This window comes from Erithacus rubecula, assembly GCF_903797595.1.
Source record: "Erithacus rubecula genome assembly, chromosome: 9".
Lineage (NCBI taxonomy): Eukaryota > Metazoa > Chordata > Aves > Passeriformes > Muscicapidae > Erithacus > Erithacus rubecula.
This window is the reverse complement of record NC_136660.1, coordinates 27,648,549-27,668,205: the sequence shown is the minus strand read 5'-3', so window position 1 is coordinate 27,668,205 and position 19,657 is coordinate 27,648,549. Positions and strand designations below refer to the sequence as shown.

The following is a 19,657-nucleotide window of genomic DNA, read 5'->3' as shown; positions in this document are numbered from 1 at the left end:
TGAAATGGGCATTAGCTGTGCAAACAGGGGGGCAGGAAAGACAAACGAGGAAAGACAGTGTAAATGGAAGGAGTGAGCTCTATCTGGCCTTATTCAAAGGAGGGGAAAGAAGTCCTGCCCACGAGGTGGAGAGCAGAACACACTGCAAGGTCCAGCACAGCCACCTGCCAGTGCACAGGGTGCTGGCACTGAGGACCCTCTGGAGGGCAGAAACAAAGCAGTGCAGTGGCCTCTGCCTGCAGTGCCAGTGCCAGTGCCTGCCCTGGCTGATGGCATTCACATGGAAAAGGAGTCACTGAAAGGCAGTCCTGCATCCCAGCACTGTGAAAAGCAGGTGCAAATTTTGGTCCTAAATAAATGCTTTAACTGAGTTGGCTTTAACTGAAAGGCAGTCCTGCATCCCAGCACTGTGAAAAGCAGGTGCAAATTTTGGTCCTAAATAAATGCTTTAACTGAGTTGGCATCACTGTGATGGTTAGATAAGCAATAAGAATGTTTCTCAAAATAACAGAATGTTTATGCTGCCGATTTTCAAGGCACAAAAGATTTTTAAATGGATTCAGAATAATACCAATTTAAAAGAAATTAAAAATACTGTCTCAGCAACAACTACAGATGACCTATAATTAAACTATAATGTAAAGGTGATGTGAGTCAAACAACTAGAGTTCCTATGTAAAAAGCTAAAGCAAATCTAGTTTCATGGATGACCTGGAGATCAATCACTTGGAATGACAGAGACAAACATGCTACAAACATGTACACTTCATATTTTGTTATATTTGTTATGGATGCGATGCCAAATCAGGATTAATTTCTTTAGTACTGATTTCAGACTGATAGATTTCTTGGAGTAAACCACTGAGGAATCAAGCTTAGAGTTGTATGGAAGGTCTACCAAAAGCAAAATGATCCCTCATTAACATACCTATTGTATATGGATTGGTGAATTTTTTGAACTTCATTTTTAATAACATACATTGCAACTATAGGTGTGGTTTTCTTTCATATATCCAACTGAAAAGAAAAAGAATTAAGACATAAAAATGTTATAAAATTAATTTGCTTTTTTTAAAAGTAATATGGTCACAAAGAGCAAATTGGTGCATGTAAGCTCCAGGACATACAAGAGCCCAAACTCTCTAAACACTGTCACCAGAATAACCAAGGTCTGGTGTCTGTGATTCTTCATGCAGCTTTTGCAGCTCTTCACACGGTGCCTAGAAATGCTGTGTGTTGGTTTCTCCCAAATGTCTTCGCTCATATTCCAAGTCCATTTGCAATCTCAACATCTGGTGAAGAGATCTTGTGTTCCAGACACCCCCTGCCCTTTCCCGAGGCACCAGCGTGTCTCTGGGTGTTGTTCCCTGCCCGGAGCTGTGGCTCAGCGCGGGGCACTCAGGGCGTGGCTGAGGTGTGGTACTTCACAAAGGCGATGGCCGCCAGCTCCTTGCAGAACTCTTCCAGCACAATCACGCCCTCTAGTAACGTCATGTGGTCAATGCTGGGACAGGGAGAAAATTGCAGGAGTCAGGACTGGCACACACAAACGCAGCCACGTGCTCAGAGAACGTGCAATGTGTTTACTCACATGGGCCCCTCCGGCTCCAAGCCCAGCAGGCGTTTTCTGACCAGCAGAAGTTTGGGAGTGAAATCTGGGATGCGCTGGATTCTAACCATGAGGTCCCCGACAACCTGTAAAGCCCAGACCATCAACACACAAAGTTAGCACCTCTGCAGAGTGCCTGGCAGCAAGGCTTAATGGCAGCTTCAGTGCCCACTTCAGCACCCTCACAGAACAACCTGCAGAGAGGCTGCTCTGCCCAGAAAGAGGGTGAGTGAGTGCAGAAAGTAAAGAAATATAAAAGCCTTACTTGCTCGTGTCACAAATGGCATTACTTATTTAAATTATATCAATGATTAATTTGTCTTTTTAGATGTTGACACAGACAATTAACCAGTGAATTCCTGGGCCTAAGGAAAGCACAAGCAGAGAGAGTGAAGGCTGTATTTTGGAACAGGGAGGGCTGCTGGAGAAAGGGAGCCAAGCCCACTGTTACTATTGGGCAAGCATCATTTACAGGCTCCTGACCAACTCAGAAACAGCTGGTGTGTGGGGTAAGAGAGGGATTCTGACTGAGGACACTGCAGTGTGACAGGCACCCAGGCTGCACTTCTAGGATGCAAGTCTGGCAGGAAGAGATGGAATTGGAGAAGAAGGGGAGTTATGATAAATCCAGGACTTAATTGTCAAGAACAGCCTTCATCAGAAAAAAAGGTATGAGCAGAGATACCCAACTAGGCCCAATCTTGATTTGAAATCAGCTTTCAATGACAAACATTTACCAACTTCAACTACCCAGCAACTACTACCACTAACGACAAAGTTATTAAATATATTACTGCCATACAGCCATGTGTAATTATTGCTGTGTTCACTCACCCTGACAATCACAGAGAAGAGAGACTTGCAGCCAGAGGCCAGGTTGACGTAAGGATCCAGAAGGTATTCGTGTATGTGAGGATGGGGAAACAGGGACAGTTTGGACAACACTGATGTAACTTGTAAATTAACATCATAGGGCTGCAGAAAGAGGGAAACACAGTGCTTAGTTATGTTCATGCTGGCTTCTTTTCATCCACCTCATGTTTATGTAACCACCAGAACTTTATGCACAGGGTTATGAATAAATAAAGATAAAAAGTTAGATTAGGAGACAGGCCCAACCTCTGCTTTTCACAACAGCAGTGCTGTGAATATGTCAGCTGGGCATTAGATATTATCTGTATCACTGCTATAACCACTCGAAGCTTTTGCACACTTGTTCATTGCAGAGCAAGTCTTCTTCCCATAAAACATTTCTTCAGCTAAAGAAATAGCATGGAATCAGCCTAGATTAAACATCTGCTTGCTTCTCCTGGGAAATTGTAAAGTATATGAGCTCAGGAAATTGCCAGACAGAAATACATGTTTACAGCTAATATGTTATTTCTACTCTACTTTATTTTTTTCTGGGAAAGAATCACTGCAGAGGGCCTGGCCATCTTGTGGCAGCAGCCATGGGAGATGGGAAAGCAGCTGGAAATCCTGAGCTTCTTGTCTACTTCCCTGCCCCAAATCAACCAAATGGGAGAGGCAACACTGTCAGATGCTGGAAAACACTTATCAGTCATAAGAAATAAAACAGTATCTAATTTTCCAAGAAAAGAAAAAGTGCCTAGTTTAAAGAATTTGATCATTTTAACAGGAAACTTATTTCCATAAAAGCAAGCATTTTCACTATGTCTTCTTTATGTTTTTAAAACTTTTTTTTTTCTTTGATTTTGTAATCCCAATGAAAACAAGCTGACGTTTTAATTCAGCCCAGAATTTACAAACTAGTAGAACTTCCTTCCATTTCTTCAATGGTAGAACAGAAGAGGTGACAAGAGAGGGACACACATTCCTTTGGTACACCTCTGTGTCAATCAACCTTGTTATCTAAGTGGATTACAGAGCCCTCATTTAATCTCTGACTGCATATTGGCAGTAATACCCTCACTGGCATTATCACACCTAGAAGAGGAGGAATTAATGACCTCAAATTTTCATCTTCATGCTCTGCAGTCAGCATCCCACTTAAGAATAAGAGAACAGATTCTTTCCCTTTTCAGATCTGGGAGATTTGGATGAATCCAGCCTTAGATTAAGACAGATGCATTTAGCCATGCCTGCATGTCTAAGCTCTCATTAGCTGACTCAACAGAGATGACACTTCATACACCTGCCCACACACAAACATCTCCTGCCATCTCAGATGCCCCCAAGTATCTGCTGGTCTCTTGATGGTTGCACAGAGGGTGGATCCTGCACAATCTGTGTTGTAACCACAGACTTTTGGGAATATCCTGGACACCACAAAAATGGCAACAGATACCTGAGGTCAGGCACCTGAGTGAAGCTTTCAGTCCACAGAGTTAGGAAGCTGAGCTGGTGATTCACTTTGCAGTGAAAGAGACACCTAGTTGCCTTTCAGCCTAAGAGCCACATGGACTACTGGGACTGCTCTGACAAAATTTCCACTGACTACATGTGTCCACGTAAGTATCATTTAGGCATCTCGTTCTTGAATTTTTTACCACACACTGTTGCATTGCAAAGTTGCCCCATAAATCTTTTGAAATGAAAGCACTTATTTCTTCCAGCCAGTGGCAGTTATTTCTGTACTTGGCACTCCAGCAATAGATTCATCCCAATCTCCTAACAAATGAAGCTTTCAGCCCCTGGACCATAGATGTTACAGGTAAAAGAGATGACTACATTTTGAGTTATTATAGCAGAGTTACTCTGCAGAGAGTGAGACAAAAATTCCTTCCATAAATCCATTCACTGCCTACCTAGCTGAACTGTAGGAGAAGGTCTTTAGAGCTGTTTGATTCAGCCAATTCATTAAGAAGCTTTGAAGGCATGAGCATTATCTGGTGTTCACAAGAGGAGAAGGAAACAAAGGAGTAACACGTGCTGCATTGTTCTGACAGATTGCTGTTGTGATTCCAACTAATTGAGAGCATTAAAGAAAGCTGCTTTTTCACACAGAGCTTTTATTTCTGTCCATATGTCAGCAGACTCAGTAAAATGGCCCCATATCAGATAAATCCTAAAAAAATTCCCTGTAGCTAAAAAGATTAAGCCCAGCAAATTTTTAAGTTCAGGAAATTAAAAAATACAATTCGTAGAGTAAGTCAGTTCTACACAAACTTGTAATGCCAGCAGGAGGAAGAAGATACTGTCTAGTACATGAGGCATTTGAAACCAGTTACTTGACTTGTGTGCTTGAGCTGTCTTCTGTCAGAAATGAGTTAGTGAGAGCTCCACCTCTGCAAAGCTTTCTGGTATCACAGATTCATATCAGAGTGTTCCCATGAACACTCACAGTGCTGATCTAGAGGCTACTCCTGGCTTCCTGCATGTTCCCTGTGCATTTATATGTGCAAATGGCTCTTGTCAGGCTTATGATCAGGAAATGGCACTTAGACAATAATGACACTGTAATAGAGAGTGATGGGAATCCACAGGACCTGATGGAGATCAGCTCTTTAAAAGTGATAAAAGCATCAGAAACTGAATTCTTGGTTTTTTCTTACCTGATCAAGAATCCTGCCCATTCTTTCAAACAGGACTTTCAAGAAGTGTCCTTCAAAAAATGACGCTTCTAAATTGCACTTTTCCAAAGATCTGGGAGATCCAGGCCACTCCCACCGTAAGCAAATGACACAATAATCCCGGAACTACAAAAAAGTAGTGAGGAAAACAGACTTAAATCTCCATGGAAACCATTTCATTTCCTTTGGTAGTCCTAAAACCGTCATCTGTAGCTAAATGATAAATCTAAGCTCAAAAAGATCAGTCATTCTAAAGTAAACACTATCAGTAAAACCACTATCAGCAGGCACCTCATTTTCCTGGGGATATTCCTGTACTAGGGTTTGACAAGCAGTGAGTGGAGAGCAGAGCTCCCAAAAAGCAGCTGGGGCCAAAACACAAAGCAACATCAACAATACATGAGCTAATCAGGGTTTTTCAGAAGCATCTTAACCATCTTCTATCTTGAGAGTACATTGCCACAATTCCACTGCATTTTGTGTAGCTGATCTTGCTACTGAAACCATTCTGCTCCCTAATTCCCAGGACAGGAAAGGCACATGCACATGCAGACCATACAAGCTAAAAGTATTTCAGTGCTTCCTCTTCTCCCTCTTTGTTTCCTAACGCTCCAGGCAGTCTTTCTCTACCTTACCCCATATTTGCTGTGTGCTGCCTGATGCCTCACTTGCAAGGAATTAAACCCTGAAAGGAGCACAAGTTGAAGCAGAGAAAATAAGGAACACAGGAAGAAACAGAAGCAAAAGAGTCAGAAAACAGACTCAAAAATTTTGCATTGATTGTAGCTTACCTACCTGTTCAGGCTTCCAGAAACAGCAATAAGGAAGCAGAACAGCTATTTGGATGTAATAACAGGAACAGGCAGGGCTACTCTTAGGGGGGAAATATTTTAACAGTAGCCATATCATCATCAGGAAGTGACAGAAACCAATTCTGCTCTCTAATAACTCCCAGTACACTCTTTTTCCCAAGGCATGAAAGAAAGACGAAGATGATAAGTGGTTTCTGGCATCCCAGAATAGAACATAGGGGAATTTTACATCAACCTTTGTTTCCTTATTCTCGATTTTCTATTCCCTTTCTTTTCAGGAGAGACTATAGATGAAGCAATATAAATACAGAAATCCAAACTTTGCATCTTTAGCAGCTGATAACATAATTCCAAAGTTATGGAATTTTTGAATTACCTACTAAATATAGCTCTTACTCTGTTCCTTTGCATACATTTTTCTATTCTAGAAGATTCACAGGGTTTCAATAAGAAAGCTGCAAACAAACAGTGACTGTCCTTTGACCAAGGAAACTTTATGTTTGTAAAAGCAAAACTTGCATTTATTTCTAAACAGTAAATCATAAAGCTTTCCCTGCCTACCCAACCTCCCAACTTCAATCCTGAATGCCTTAGGCTGTGTATTCCCTGTGATGAACCTTTATTTGCAAAGCCCCAGATTGCATAACTCCTATGCAGCATTTTAATTTCTCTTCAGTTCTTTCAGACAGCTTGGCAGGCAATTCTCCAAGAGAATGCAGATAAATGCAGAAGCAAATTAAGAATCTATCTGCGGTTCAGGTTTTCTCTCACTGTATTTGTTATATGAATATTAATGCATTTAATGTCATCCATTATTCCCACTAGTGCAATACAAGGTGAATTCATCATCAGAAGATCTCCAAAGGTAAGTTTTCATTAAAAATGAAAATTGAATTTTCCCATCTTCCATTACCAAAAGATGCATTTAATAGGACTATTTATGGAACCATTTGTATATTCTCACCAGCATTTCAAATTCTCAAGGACTAAGGAAGAGTTCACTGACTTACTTGTCTGTGGGCATCTCTGAGGTAAGTATCATAACCTGTACCCTCCACATGGTATGATGACTTTGCTTCATCAGGTACAAGACACAGAAAACTGAAGAGAAAAAAAGTACATTAATGACTATATTCCACAGAGCATCAGATCAATATTTTCTCATCATCTGTAGCAGTGTACACAAATTTCTGGACAGCAAAATAAAACCCAGTCTTTGGACCTTGATTCCAAATTTCAGCCTTCACCACACCCCAAGAACTGCTGGACACTCCTGTAGAATTTATATGCAGAAATATATAGTAGCTGACTTTTCATGTGGAATTCATCTTATCTCAAAAAATACAAATCTGCAGAACACTGCAAATCAGAAAACATTTCTATTCCCTGATGGAGGTTACATGAGGTGAATTTAGGAGAGTGTTCTTTTTGTCTTTGCTCCAAACCATGTCCACCATAAACTATAAATAGCGATAATGGGGGAAAGGGCAAGAAGTGATGATGTCACTCTGTCCTGGCTGTCCTGGGTTGTTTGCTTCCTTTGGCTAACACCTTTGATTATTTCTGGGCAGACAGATAGGTCAGCACTTACACACCAGTGCTGCTCTGCTACCAAGTATTGACAAAGCAAACAGCCCTAGGCCTAATATTAGTTCCTAAGAGAATTACCATGACTAAGTTGCTTAGAGCAGAGCTTGTCCTCTTTGTGATATCCAATTTGCAGTGATTCTAACAGGCACTGAGGTGTGTCACAGGTGACACAGGTGCCCCCTGACTTTCAGGGAACAGAAGGTTATTGTTACCATGGCAATTATTTCCTTTTTTATATGTGTTTAAGGAACTTTGAAGTTCTAAGGAAGTTTGAGGGGGTTTTTTCCCCTGACAGGTTTATGGCAAGACTCCCCAGACTTGTCCAGGAAGGTCAAGTCCTGTAACAGCATTTTAAGAACAGCATGTATTTCTGCAAAAAGCAACTTTTATAATCAACGAGGTTTTAATGGTGAATTCTAAGTATTCAACGATTAGCTGCTAAGTTCTTCTATTTTTCTCATTTATGTCGAATCAATGCAAGCTCTAATCTTTCAGAAGTAGCTTTCTGATAAAATGCCACATAATTTCCTTCTGTGGAGTCATTTTCCCAGCTGGCACAGAATAACATCCATTACAGAGTAGACATTTAATTTGCACAGTGTGTGCAGACACCCACGCATTCAGACATTTCCTCAAGTCTTTGTTTCAACTCACCTATTTACAATTTTATGAACTTCAGTCTTCCCATCATTTTTTGGATGTTCTGGACTGACAGGTGGAGAAGCACTGAGCCACTCCTGAGCTGACAATGTGTTATCTGGAGACAGATCAGTAAATAATGGATCTTCCTCCAGATCTCTGTGAAATTACATTAGACAAGAATATAATCATCCACATAATGTTATGGAAGGCAGGAAAATCTCTGGGTCACAAGGCAAGCTGTTTTTCTTCTCTAAACAATGAGGATGTTTTCCAGAACATAACAATATCCACATTGTATTACCTAATTAATATGCAGAAATACCAACCTTTGCAAATACCCAACAATCTGAACAGATGAGACATTTCTGACTTGTACTTTATTTATTTATTTTATGTAGTACCTCAGAAATGCTCCTCCATTAAAAATGCTGGGATCATAAATGTAAGCACAACACTGAACTTATCAACTGCAAGAATATTCTCACTAATTGCAATAAAATATGCATAGATTTAATCTTGGTAGATGCATAAATAAATTGAAACATGAAGATCTCTGAGTGTCTATTGTTTTGCAAAGAGATTTGTGGTAATTTTAGATTTTCTGTTCCTGTTCTAAGAGTTTCCATAAGTTGCTGATGTAGGAATTTCTGCATCACTTTATGGATATGGATTAATACATAGAGCACTCAAGTGCTTACTTTTCTTTCAATTACTGGAAAAAAAACTGTTTTGTTCCAAAAATAAGGATCCATGTTACTTGTTGTGAAAACTCTTAAAAATGAAACTTACACTGCTCCAGCAATCTGTCCATTCTCTACTACATCTTTATCTTCTTGACAGGGAGGCTTGTATTCCATGTAGTTTCTTTCTTCCAAATTTCTCAGAACCAAATTATAAAGAATGTGCTCATTGGGTTTTTGCAAAAGGTGCTCAAACATTCTTAAAGTCATTATGCTGATCTGCAACAGAAAGAGTAAAACTCAATAAACTGATGCACTGCTGCCCTATGCTTTTTGCCTTTTATCTGCTTTGTCCATCCTAGAACATTGCAATCACTTACTAACATTATGGAAGGAAACAAAAATCATGAGAAAAAATAGGAAATCATGATGCTGCATGTGGTATAAACACAGATTAAGAGTTCACATACATTTGAAAATCAAGATGGGAATGCATTTTTTTTTTTTCTGTAAATAAACCTGTTCTGAAATCTGCCAAAATAACAGTACAAAGAACACAGGGAGAACTCATAATTTAGCTTTCTGTTCTACAGTCAGATCTATGCTGAAAGATGGCTATCATTGTGCAAATGAGATCCAGAACATGACCTGAAGTTAGTAATAAATACCCAGAAAAAGAGATATTGTGACTAGGTCTATAGGCTAAGATTTTTACATGGAGATACCATGTAGGCTTTTAAAGGAACATTGACTTTAAGCAATACAAAGATGATTTTTCAAGACTGCTTGAGAGTGCTTAGCTTTGCAAAGATAGCTAATTTACAGAGATAACTCATTCTGACAGGGTGAGCAGGTAGGTATACTGAAAAAATGGATATGAGAAAGCAGAGATTTATATTTCAGGCAATATTGGTTTTTATCTAAAAAAGCAGAGGGTTGAGGTTGTTTCATAGAAAAAATGAAACAAGCAGATTCTGTGGAGGGATTTCACTACAATAAATTATTTAATTATTTTAATGATGCTATATGTTTAGAGCTTAAATTATCACATCGTCTTTTAATTGACATTACATATATTCTCCAACAACACTTAATTCATATTAACCCCTAATTTTGTATCTGTATCTTATATGATAATAAGACAGAATTGAAACAACATGGAAAATAACAGCAACAAATTAAAATGCAATTACAAAAGCTCAGTTCATCTATCTTACAGATGAGCAAGTCTAACTCGATATGCATAGTGGGCATGCAAATCCACCAAAAAATCTTTAGGGAAAAAAAAAAAGCTAGGTGGAGAAAACAGTTTGACTTGATTTTTTAAAAGGAATTTGTAGGGCTGAGAATCAGAATTCTCTTTCTTGGCAAAAGACATTATTTGACACAAATATGAGAAGTCCTCACAACAGTGCCTTTACAGACTCTTCACACTCCAGAACTGGCCAGCAGGCAGACATTCCTGTGTCAGATCAGCCCTCACCTCATCAGAAATGTGATCACAGTGCTCGATCAGCCTGTGCCTCAATGGATGCCTGTTGATGTCTGCCAGTGTTTCTGGCTCTCTGTGCTCTCCAAGTATAAAATACACCAGCTCCTGCAGCAGGACATCTGAAGTCACCTGACGAACAATGCGGTGCAATAGTGCAGTTGACGTGAGGATTCCAATCTCTGAACTGAAGGAAATATTTTCATATCAGATAATAAGTGGATTTCTGCCCCCAAAAGCCAGCTTGATTCATATTCTGTTCTGCTGTGTCTTGTAGGATGCTACTCACGTTTGCATCAGCTGAGGTTCCATAACATCAATGAAGAATCGTTCCCGCACAGCTTTTGCCATAGCAACAGCAGTCGTCTGAAACAAAAGTACAAAATGGTGTGTCTCAAACTCAGAAGCTAGGAAACAACTGGAACTACTTCTTTTCTGAATATAATTGTATCATCTGAACACATTTCAAACCTTTTGTGCTTCTTTGATGAGTTGATCACAGTAGTCAAACCAAGAAAGAAATGAAATCAATGCTCTTTTCCCTGGAAAAGCAGATGCATCTTCTTTGTGGCTGTAGGAATCCAAGCTAGAGCACACAGAGAAAAAAAATTATTTAGTATACAAATAATTGAAGAATCTTGGACTCCATCCTTACTGAACCTAACAGAATAATTAATGATCTACTGGTAATGAAGGGAACATTAAAAAAGCTTTTCTGCCAGTCTCTATGGATCTGGCAGTGCCGTCACAACATGGGTATTCAGTGCATGCTAAAGGAGACACAGAATGTACAGCACAGGAACTCTGGTTAAGTGTTTCTGGAGTCACAAGGGAAAACTGATCACCAAGTCTGTTCTCCCAGGAAACACAGACCACAGAAAATGAATCAGTAACTCCTGTAGTCACAGAACCATAAAATGAAGGCAATTGTTCTTCTCTGCTCTAAGCGACCTCAGGCAAGTCGACCAAAACCACACAGTGTATACCTGAACTAGACTGTATCTTTCAGAAAGAAACATCTATCTCAATTTAAGGGCTCTAAGGAATAACAAATGCACCACCTTCTTTGGTAAAAAACACCACTGTTTATTTATCCCACAATTTACAGTTGTGGGTTTTCCCCTTCTAATTTCAAATTCCAACCACCAGAAATTTTGCTAAGCATTTTGCAAATACCTACTTTCAGTACTAACAGATCAAGAGCAATTCATAATAATGGACACAGAGTGGGGAAGACATATATTTTAAGAATCTAAATTACAAGCAGTTAGGATAACAGGCATGTGTCTTTTTGCTTCATGCTGATGACTTATGCAGTAATTCTTTCCTTCTTTTTTTGCTGCAAAAATTTTGCAACAGCAGCCTGTTAACAAATAGACCCTTCATGCCTCTCGCAGCAGCTTGTAACGCCCACTGTGTACAGTGAGGAGTTTATGCTTCTTTAATCCTTGACATCTGCATTAGAGTATAATCCATACCTGATACTACAGTGACACCACTATAAACTGCTAATGTAATCCAGTGGAAAAACTTGACCCCTGAGGAATCTCTGCCAAGGACTGGCAGGCAGACCTGGCCCCACGTCAGAAATCACACGTACACTCAACACCCAAACTGCACCACTGTGCTGCAGCTCTATCTCAGCTCTGCCCTTGAGGCTTTAGTCTGTGTGTGTGGGGGAATATTTTATACCCATTATCTACCTATCAAATTAGTTTCAGGGAAGGGTGTAAAGTCACTTTGAGTATTAAATACAAAAATAAAATTCTTACCCCCAGTTAATTGCCTCCACTGTTTCAATGTCTAAGGGATCCAGTGACTGAGGCAAGGCTTTGTAGAGGGTGGCCAGCCTGTCTGTCAACAATTCACATAAACAAGTACTTTGAGTCAGGCACTTGGCAGCTGCTGGTTCTGGCAAACTCACCAAAAGCATGAGACCTTCACAGGCCTTCACTGCTATCCGGCCGTCCTGGCAGAAGGGCATGGAAGAATTAATCAGAGGGTGAATGAAGATCACTGGAAATCAAGAAGCAAACACTTCCCAAATAAAACCTCTTCATCCCCCCAGAGTGACTGGATGGATTTATTTTTGTTGCCTTTTCAGTCATTAACTCTAGTGAATTTGGATGCTACAAGATTTTACACACCTGATTTTGTCTGATATACAAGGTTGCCAGCTGCAACCTTCCAGCTGAGAGAACTAGAGCTGTAGGTCAGCTTGAGACCAAGATACTAAATCCTGCAAACTACTTATGTAACAATAATGAGGTACAGTGGTAGACTTGGTTTTCTGCCCTCTGCAATGCTGCAGTAATTATAGGCTTATCCAAACCTCTTCTAAATTCCCTGAAAGAATCTAAGTCTGAATTTGAGGATTGAGGTGGGTAAGAGAGCAGGCTTTAAAAAAGAAAAAACAATCCTAGAGATAGGTCAGCCATTACAAAGACAGTGAGTTTGGTTAAGTCAGAACAATTCAAAGCAGTTTTAAAATTATTCTCTTGTGATATATTTCACCTTCTGGGTATCCTGTGTAGCTTTTCTGTGAAACACACAGCACCCTTATACAAGTTTCTTAAAAAACCCACTTATATTACCTTCAACAAGCTTAGTACTAGTTTTCTAAAACAGTATTTTTACTTTAATCTGAATTTGCAAAGAAAACCACCGATTTATAAAAATGCCTGCAAAAACCCTCATTTCACTTTTTATAGCTAAAATGCAGTGTTTTTATTCATTCCCTCTGCCCACTTCACACAGCATCCAACTATTTCATTTTATCACACAGATGGAAAAAATAACAAAAAAAAAAAACCCAACTCACAGGACTTTTAGTGAGGTTTAGTAGAGAATTCACTAAATTATAGTCTTGATTTGGACAAGCAGTGGAGGACTCAGGTGATGATGTGACATTGAGCTCATCCAGACTGAAAGAGAGCTCCTCTGCCTGCTGTGGGAGCTCATCTTCCTTCTCCACGTGCTCGGCTCCGGCAGCACCGGGTGCTTCCTCAGGCTGCCCCGTGTCTGTCATGGACTCGTGGTTTTTTATCATGTCTTCTGTGATTACACTTGCTGATCCTTGCAGAGCCATTGCTTTTAACTTATTCTGCAAAGCATTTTTTGGAATTACACTGAAATTACTGTTCATCCTGAAGCACAAGTTTACTAAAAGCAATTTTTTTAACATCAACATTTAAAGTAGTCGAGGCTGGATACAGTAACCATGTAAAACCTAAAGGGCTGTGGGAGCGTGGGTGTTTTATAAACCTAGGACACTTTCAAATCTGCTTAAATTTCTCTTAAGCCCTATAGATTTTGCTTCAAGGCTGAATATGCCATTTACAAAAGGATGGCAGCTTTTACTTTCATGACTGAAGGCACATATTCACCTGATGTGGCCACAATTTGATAGACATTTTTAATTTATCTTATGGGTGACAACTTTAGAACTTAACACTCATTATAAAACATTTCTTTCTGTATCAAGGCCTCACATTCATCTTATGTTTAAAACACTATTTCCAGTTGAAATCACACAAGTAAAATACTTCTAAATTTCTTGATATTTTACCTTCAACAGGAAAGGGAAAGAAATCCCTTTTATGACAGTAGAGTACTCTCAAATTGTGTTTCTCAGGAAGAAAGAATTGAGTAGATTGAATGGAAGTTAGAAGTTAGCATTGGGCACTGAATACTCTAAAAGGTCACAGACAACCTTCTTGGAAACTCCTAATCATCTCTGCTTTGCCTGAAAAAAGGCATTTATCTTCCTATAAATCTGTCTCCAGTCCATAAAAAGGCATTTAAATTTCTGCTCTGTGATAGCATGAAGAAACTCAGAAAGGCAAGAATTCAGCGTTCTTCTGGCATAAGCACAGGTGAAGAATACTTTATTGGAATCATAAATTAGAATGCAGCACAAGACATTTCTTTCAAGTGAGAACTGCAGTGAGATTATAAATCAAAACGGTTCCCTTCTCTAGGATAACACCAAAATGATTACGAATATATCTCAAGCATTAATAATTTAAAAGACTAACCATTTGGGGTTAATGGATTTTAGTACAGACAAACCAGCAGGGACTGAGTACATGTCAGGCAGCAAACTGGAGAGCTGTTGTGAACACTTGCTCGAGTGTCGTGCATTCATTGTGGGGAATTTGCACTGGGCATTGATGCACTCACAGAACCAATTCCCTGGAGAAGCAAACCACTGGTAAAAGCAGCAGACTGCATGCTATAAAATAAGGATGATCTTTGAATGCAGTAGAAAAATTACTGCTTCAATGTAGTTTTTTTTGATAGTGTGAAAAGTGCATGGCTGGCAAAGCAACAAAAAGGTGTCTGTGTGAACTGAGTTTGTCCATCACCAGAGCTTCTGCAGTCCTTCAGTACCATCCCACCCTCCTCATCAATACACAGAAATAGCTGAATCACAACAGTGACCCTTGCACATAAAGGCTGGAATATCATTTCAATCCTGGACTTTGCACTGTTGCTGGCACCACTCAAGCTGCAGGCAGGGTTGTTAAAGGGATAAGCTTTATTTTTTCAAAAACTGAGCAATATCCTGTAAAATACTTATTTTATCTTACAGTGGCTTATTACTTCATGTCTGGATTCTTCTGCCATTTGAAAGGCCATTGTATATTTAGCTAAGGCAGTGATGAGAGAACTACCATGTATAAATGTATGAATACCCTTAGAAATGTGTCCATAGCTCATTACTCTTATGTTGGCAGGTGACACAAAGCAGTTTTTACATTGAACAACACACAGGCAGAATTTTTGTGTGCATTTAAGCTTCCTATTGTTTAATCATGCAATTCTGCAGCTCAGCTGCTCACCTGCCTCCTGCAAAGGTGCAAAACAGGATCCTGAATGACCTAATAGAAAAGGTTATATAAAACACATATTCAATGCTTTCTAAACAAAGTACTTGTGAATTCAATGTTAATAAAGAACAGATAATATAAAACCATGCTTCTGTATTTTTGTGATCTTTAAACCTCAGTTTTAAAATCTGTAGTGAATGATGCCATGTCTAAATTCTGATAGATTTTAAAAGAGTTCTATGAAAACATCAAGTGATATCACAGCAGATGAGAATCTCTACTTCATTTGTGGTGAAAAATATAAAGGTGATACTTCATAGTGCTAAAAGTAGAAGTGAACAGTGAAACTGTTGTTCATTTTATAAAACAAAGTTACAACTATATTAGAACTTTTATAAGGTCTCAAGAGCAGAAATTGAAGCACAGAGTTGAGTGTCCCTTTGCCAGAAACAATCAATTGCAAAGAGTATCTCACCTAAGATGGGATGAGATGAGGCAAGTTTACTCTAAAATATAACTGCAGTAGAAATTATAAATAAACATTACAATGTATCTTTGTTCTCTCTGCATAAGAACTAGGAATACTCAGCTTAAAAAAAAAGAATACATTAATACCAAAATAAATAAAGGGATCTTAAAGTTTTAAAAAGTAGAATGAAGTTCTTCAAGTTCTTATTTCCACAACAGACATAACTTGCCCAAGCCATACAGTTATACCATGTAGGCTTATTGGTTAAGTACATAGGTGAAAGATTTCATCTATATTGATTAACCAATATAATATAATTATATATAGATAAAAAATATGTATAAAATTTAAAATATAAACCAGCATTCTATCAACAAACTATTTGGTATGGAATCATGGAATCATAAAAAGGAAGTGAGTTTGTACACACTCAGGTTTTTATGTTCATAAAATCCTGTATAAACTGATTGGAAACAGTCAAAGAAGGAAGCAAAAGTAACAGATACAAACACACTCTGGAGAGATCCATCTGCATTTCATCTTGTAAGTGTTGGAGAGTAGAGACAGAAATAGAAATGCCACACAGAAATCTGTAAATTTACCCTTTCATGCATTTGAAAGTGATCAAGTCACAACAGCACCTCTAAGAGGCCAAATGTGAACAACCAGAATATCCTATTCTAATGAAGCACAGTTCTGCACCCCACATAACTGATCTGGACACAACCATCACAAGTTGTGAAGACAAATGCTTTAGGCTACAACACCTAGAATAATACTGTGAAGTAACAGGAGCTACAAGAAATGTTTGCCAGCATTTTGTGAAACTAGAGACCCCTTTGAAACTCGGAATCATCTGTTTCTCCATGTCTGTTTTTTAATACTGTATTCTTGCTGTTTTGGGAAAGAGCACTAATAAACTGGTTCTTATGACTGGGGTTCTTTGATTGCAAGGGCACTATTTAAGAGGCTTAAACCATACAATTTACACAAATAAAAGTAATCCTGGTTTAGAATTCTACCATATTTTGCATGTAATATATGCAGTAAGTTTGCTTCTGAGTGCTCCTAATGTTTAAACATTAACTTTTCAATCCTTATACAATTTCTGCTGCTTGTACAACTACAGTGGATAAAATGGCAATCAGGATAATAATTAAGGTAAAAATAACCTCAAGATGGATTTTTTACAACTGACATGCAAATGATAATCACATACTTAATGGAAAATAACATCTTTTTGCAGTTTAGCAGCCTCTGCTGTTACAGATCTTGTTTGTGGAAAGCTTGTAAAATAGTCTTGAAGGAATATTTTTCAGCAAAGTATCACATCCTTAATATAGACTGTGTCACCACAGGAAACAGCAAAGTAGAAGCAAAATGCATTTGTAAATGGACTTTATATACCAATTTCTTTTATGCTCCTTCTAAATAGGAACTGAAAGTCAGTCTAGAAACTGTTTATTCTCCCACTCTGATTTTATAATGCCACATGTTAAAGGAGGCAGTAAAGACACAGGCTGTCTTACAGACAGAAGATGGTGTTGTACTGTAGACTGTGAGCTGGCACTGCAGCTCCAACATATGTGCCACTACCAAATAAAGGCCCAATCCTGCAGAACACTCAGCAACTAGCAAGGTTTCAGTGCTCCCTGAAATCTGTCCCTTGGTCTTCGTTGGGATGACAAAAATAACACCAGAAGGCCAAGGTCTCCCTCACACAGTGTTCTACACTGCAGCTTGTATCCCTACCCTAAAAGCACTCTCATTGCAAAGGAAAAGGACCTTGGGCAGGTGTATTTGTGAACCCTGAATGAAATTCTTGTGGAAATCAGATGTGGAAAGTCTCTGGGAGAAAAAAAAAAAAAAATCCAAACAACGAGACTTCTAATATCACAGGATAAAAAATAACAGATAGAATGAAAATAGAGCTATGAAGCACAATGTGATACCACCAGTTCTCTACTGAATTTTGTAAATATGACACAGTAAATACACCTGTAAAATTTTGAATTGATTTACTCACCTCAAGGAAGAAGTTGACCAGGTATGGATCCTGTTTCAGCTTTGCACACACTATACAGAGAAACTGAATTTCTTCATTTTCTGTTGGTGTTGCCAGAACCTCCCCACACAGCCTGATTAATTTCTGTCACATAAAGTGAACAATTAAGACAGAAAGTTATTGCTTTTCTAGGAATACTAGACTGAATTATTTTTCTATACACACACTACAATTATATATGAGTATTGACTGGAACATTTGCTCTGGATTTAGACTGTTATGAGCAAGTTTTCTTTATTATTTATGACTTGCATTACAGTGGCAGTCCAAGGCTCTAATCATCAGCACATTAAAAAAAAAAACCTCATATGGCACCCAAGCAAATTCCTTAATTCACTTGACAATGGAAGAATTAAAGATAACATTAGCTACAGCAGAATAAAAGAAACTTGCCATGCAAAAATATAGTTTACTTAAAATCTGAACAATACCTGTACTGGCCTATGCACATTTATGTGGGGAAGAAGAGGTTGTCGTATTCTCCCAAGAAGTTTTGTATAAAAAGCCAGAACCTGCTGTTTCATTCCTGGAGGACACTGAAACAAAAACAGATGAACAACAACAAAAATACAATAAATGTGGAGAAAATTAGAGATGCATTTTTTTTTCACTCAGAATGGCTAATTAAACATCAATAATATAACCACAAATATTTTTTACAAAGTCATAATCTGTTAACATATTACTTTTATCAATATTAACAGAGATCAATAAAAAATGTTGCATCTCATTACTGCTTGCTCTTTCAAATTATTTATACATTCAATTAATTGCTCTAGGGCAAACTTCTACCAGAAGTTTCTTTCCAGAAAATATTCCCTATCATTACAGTGATAAGGGGAAATTAACTCGGAATTAATTTGCTACAGGTCAGATGTCTTTTAAGGTACTGTGCCACAAAATCCAGCAACTCAGTGAGTCAGTACATACAAATACAGAATGATAAACTATAAAAATCTTATTACCTACAGAAGGTTTCTTGAAGTCATGAGCAATTAACCTTAGCCAGATAAATGCACAGATGGTCCAGGACAAGAGAAAGCTGTTGTACTCCCTGAGCAGAATATAAATCACAAATATCTGTGGAACATGCAGATCCTTGTTCTATGTCCCTAATCCACCACATCACATGAAAGGACTTACCTGTTTCCAGGAGATCTGATGGCTTGTGGGCCTTTATATACCTTTGTTTAGCTAAATTCCCCCAAACTTATGTGCTCTACACATTAATAAATGCTGTTAATTTTAATTCACATTTAATTTCCCTCATTTGGTTCCTGCATGTCTGAGGTGGCAACAGACTAACCTGGCTCTCCTTTCTAAGCAATTATCCCTAGATTTTTAATCCCTATTCATTGCTGAGTTGTCAAGCAATCCTTTAAACAGAATGGCAAAATATGTACCATCAGGGCACATCATCAGTAATGTGATAAGTGCAACTGACTGCTGTGAAAGGGAACTACTCAGTTTGCACCAGATCTTTGCAACATCTTGCAAGCACTGAACTGTGTGTTTACTTTAGATGTATCAACTCACAAGTGGCAAAGTGTAAAGACAGGCTGTACAAGAATTGCCTGTACAGACGTATTTGTATGAGTACAGAATGACTTCTCTCAACTCTTAGAAACACACTACTAATTACCAGCTTCACATATGTCACCATTTCATCTTGGTTTCTTGACAACATCTAGAGATTACTGAATGAGCTGTATTTCTGAGCAACTATCTTTAATACATCAGTGTTGTGGTTTTAAGCCCAGCTGGAGCAGGTATTTTAGCCTGACTGCAGGACAGCTGGTACAGCAACAGGTACTGCAGATCTCTGGATCTTCCAGAGCAAGGAATGTCTCAGGCTCACACAGCCACTGTCTGTCCTGTGTTGCCTGTTTATGTAAAATCGACTAAAAACTCATGACAATGTGTAAAAGATTGACTG

General features: G+C 38.6%; 1 protein-coding gene across 2 annotated transcripts in view; it reads right to left on the bottom strand.

Moving 5' to 3' along the window:
* Nucleotides 1–1,047: 1,047 nt before the first annotated feature.
* The window catches only part of FHIP2A (FHF complex subunit HOOK interacting protein 2A), a 29,498-nt gene continuing 10,888 nt past the window's right edge, over nt 1,048–19,657 (bottom strand). The window contains exons 4-18 of one of the 2 annotated variants that reach the window (XM_079312943.1): nt 18,153–18,257; nt 17,683–17,805; nt 15,200–15,238; nt 13,177–13,458; nt 12,128–12,324; nt 10,827–10,941; nt 10,645–10,721; nt 10,350–10,542; nt 8,976–9,145; nt 8,199–8,342; nt 6,965–7,055; nt 5,125–5,268; nt 2,444–2,584; nt 1,592–1,695; nt 1,359–1,504 (exon numbers count right to left, since the gene is read on the bottom strand). In XM_079312943.1, the coding sequence (XP_079169069.1) occupies nt 1,399–1,504; nt 1,592–1,695; nt 2,444–2,584; nt 5,125–5,268; nt 6,965–7,055; nt 8,199–8,342; nt 8,976–9,145; nt 10,350–10,542; nt 10,645–10,721; nt 10,827–10,941; nt 12,128–12,324; nt 13,177–13,458; nt 15,200–15,238; nt 17,683–17,805; nt 18,153–18,257 (2,031 nt within the window). In that variant the 3' untranslated portion in view covers nt 1,359–1,398. Of the gene's footprint in view, nt 1,505–1,591; nt 1,696–2,443; nt 2,585–5,124; nt 5,269–6,964; nt 7,056–8,198; nt 8,343–8,975; nt 9,146–10,349; nt 10,543–10,644; nt 10,722–10,826; nt 10,942–12,127; nt 12,325–13,176; nt 13,459–15,199; nt 15,239–17,682; nt 17,806–18,152; nt 18,258–19,657 lie in introns of both variants that reach the window. The other variant, XM_079312942.1, reaches the window with a different exon arrangement.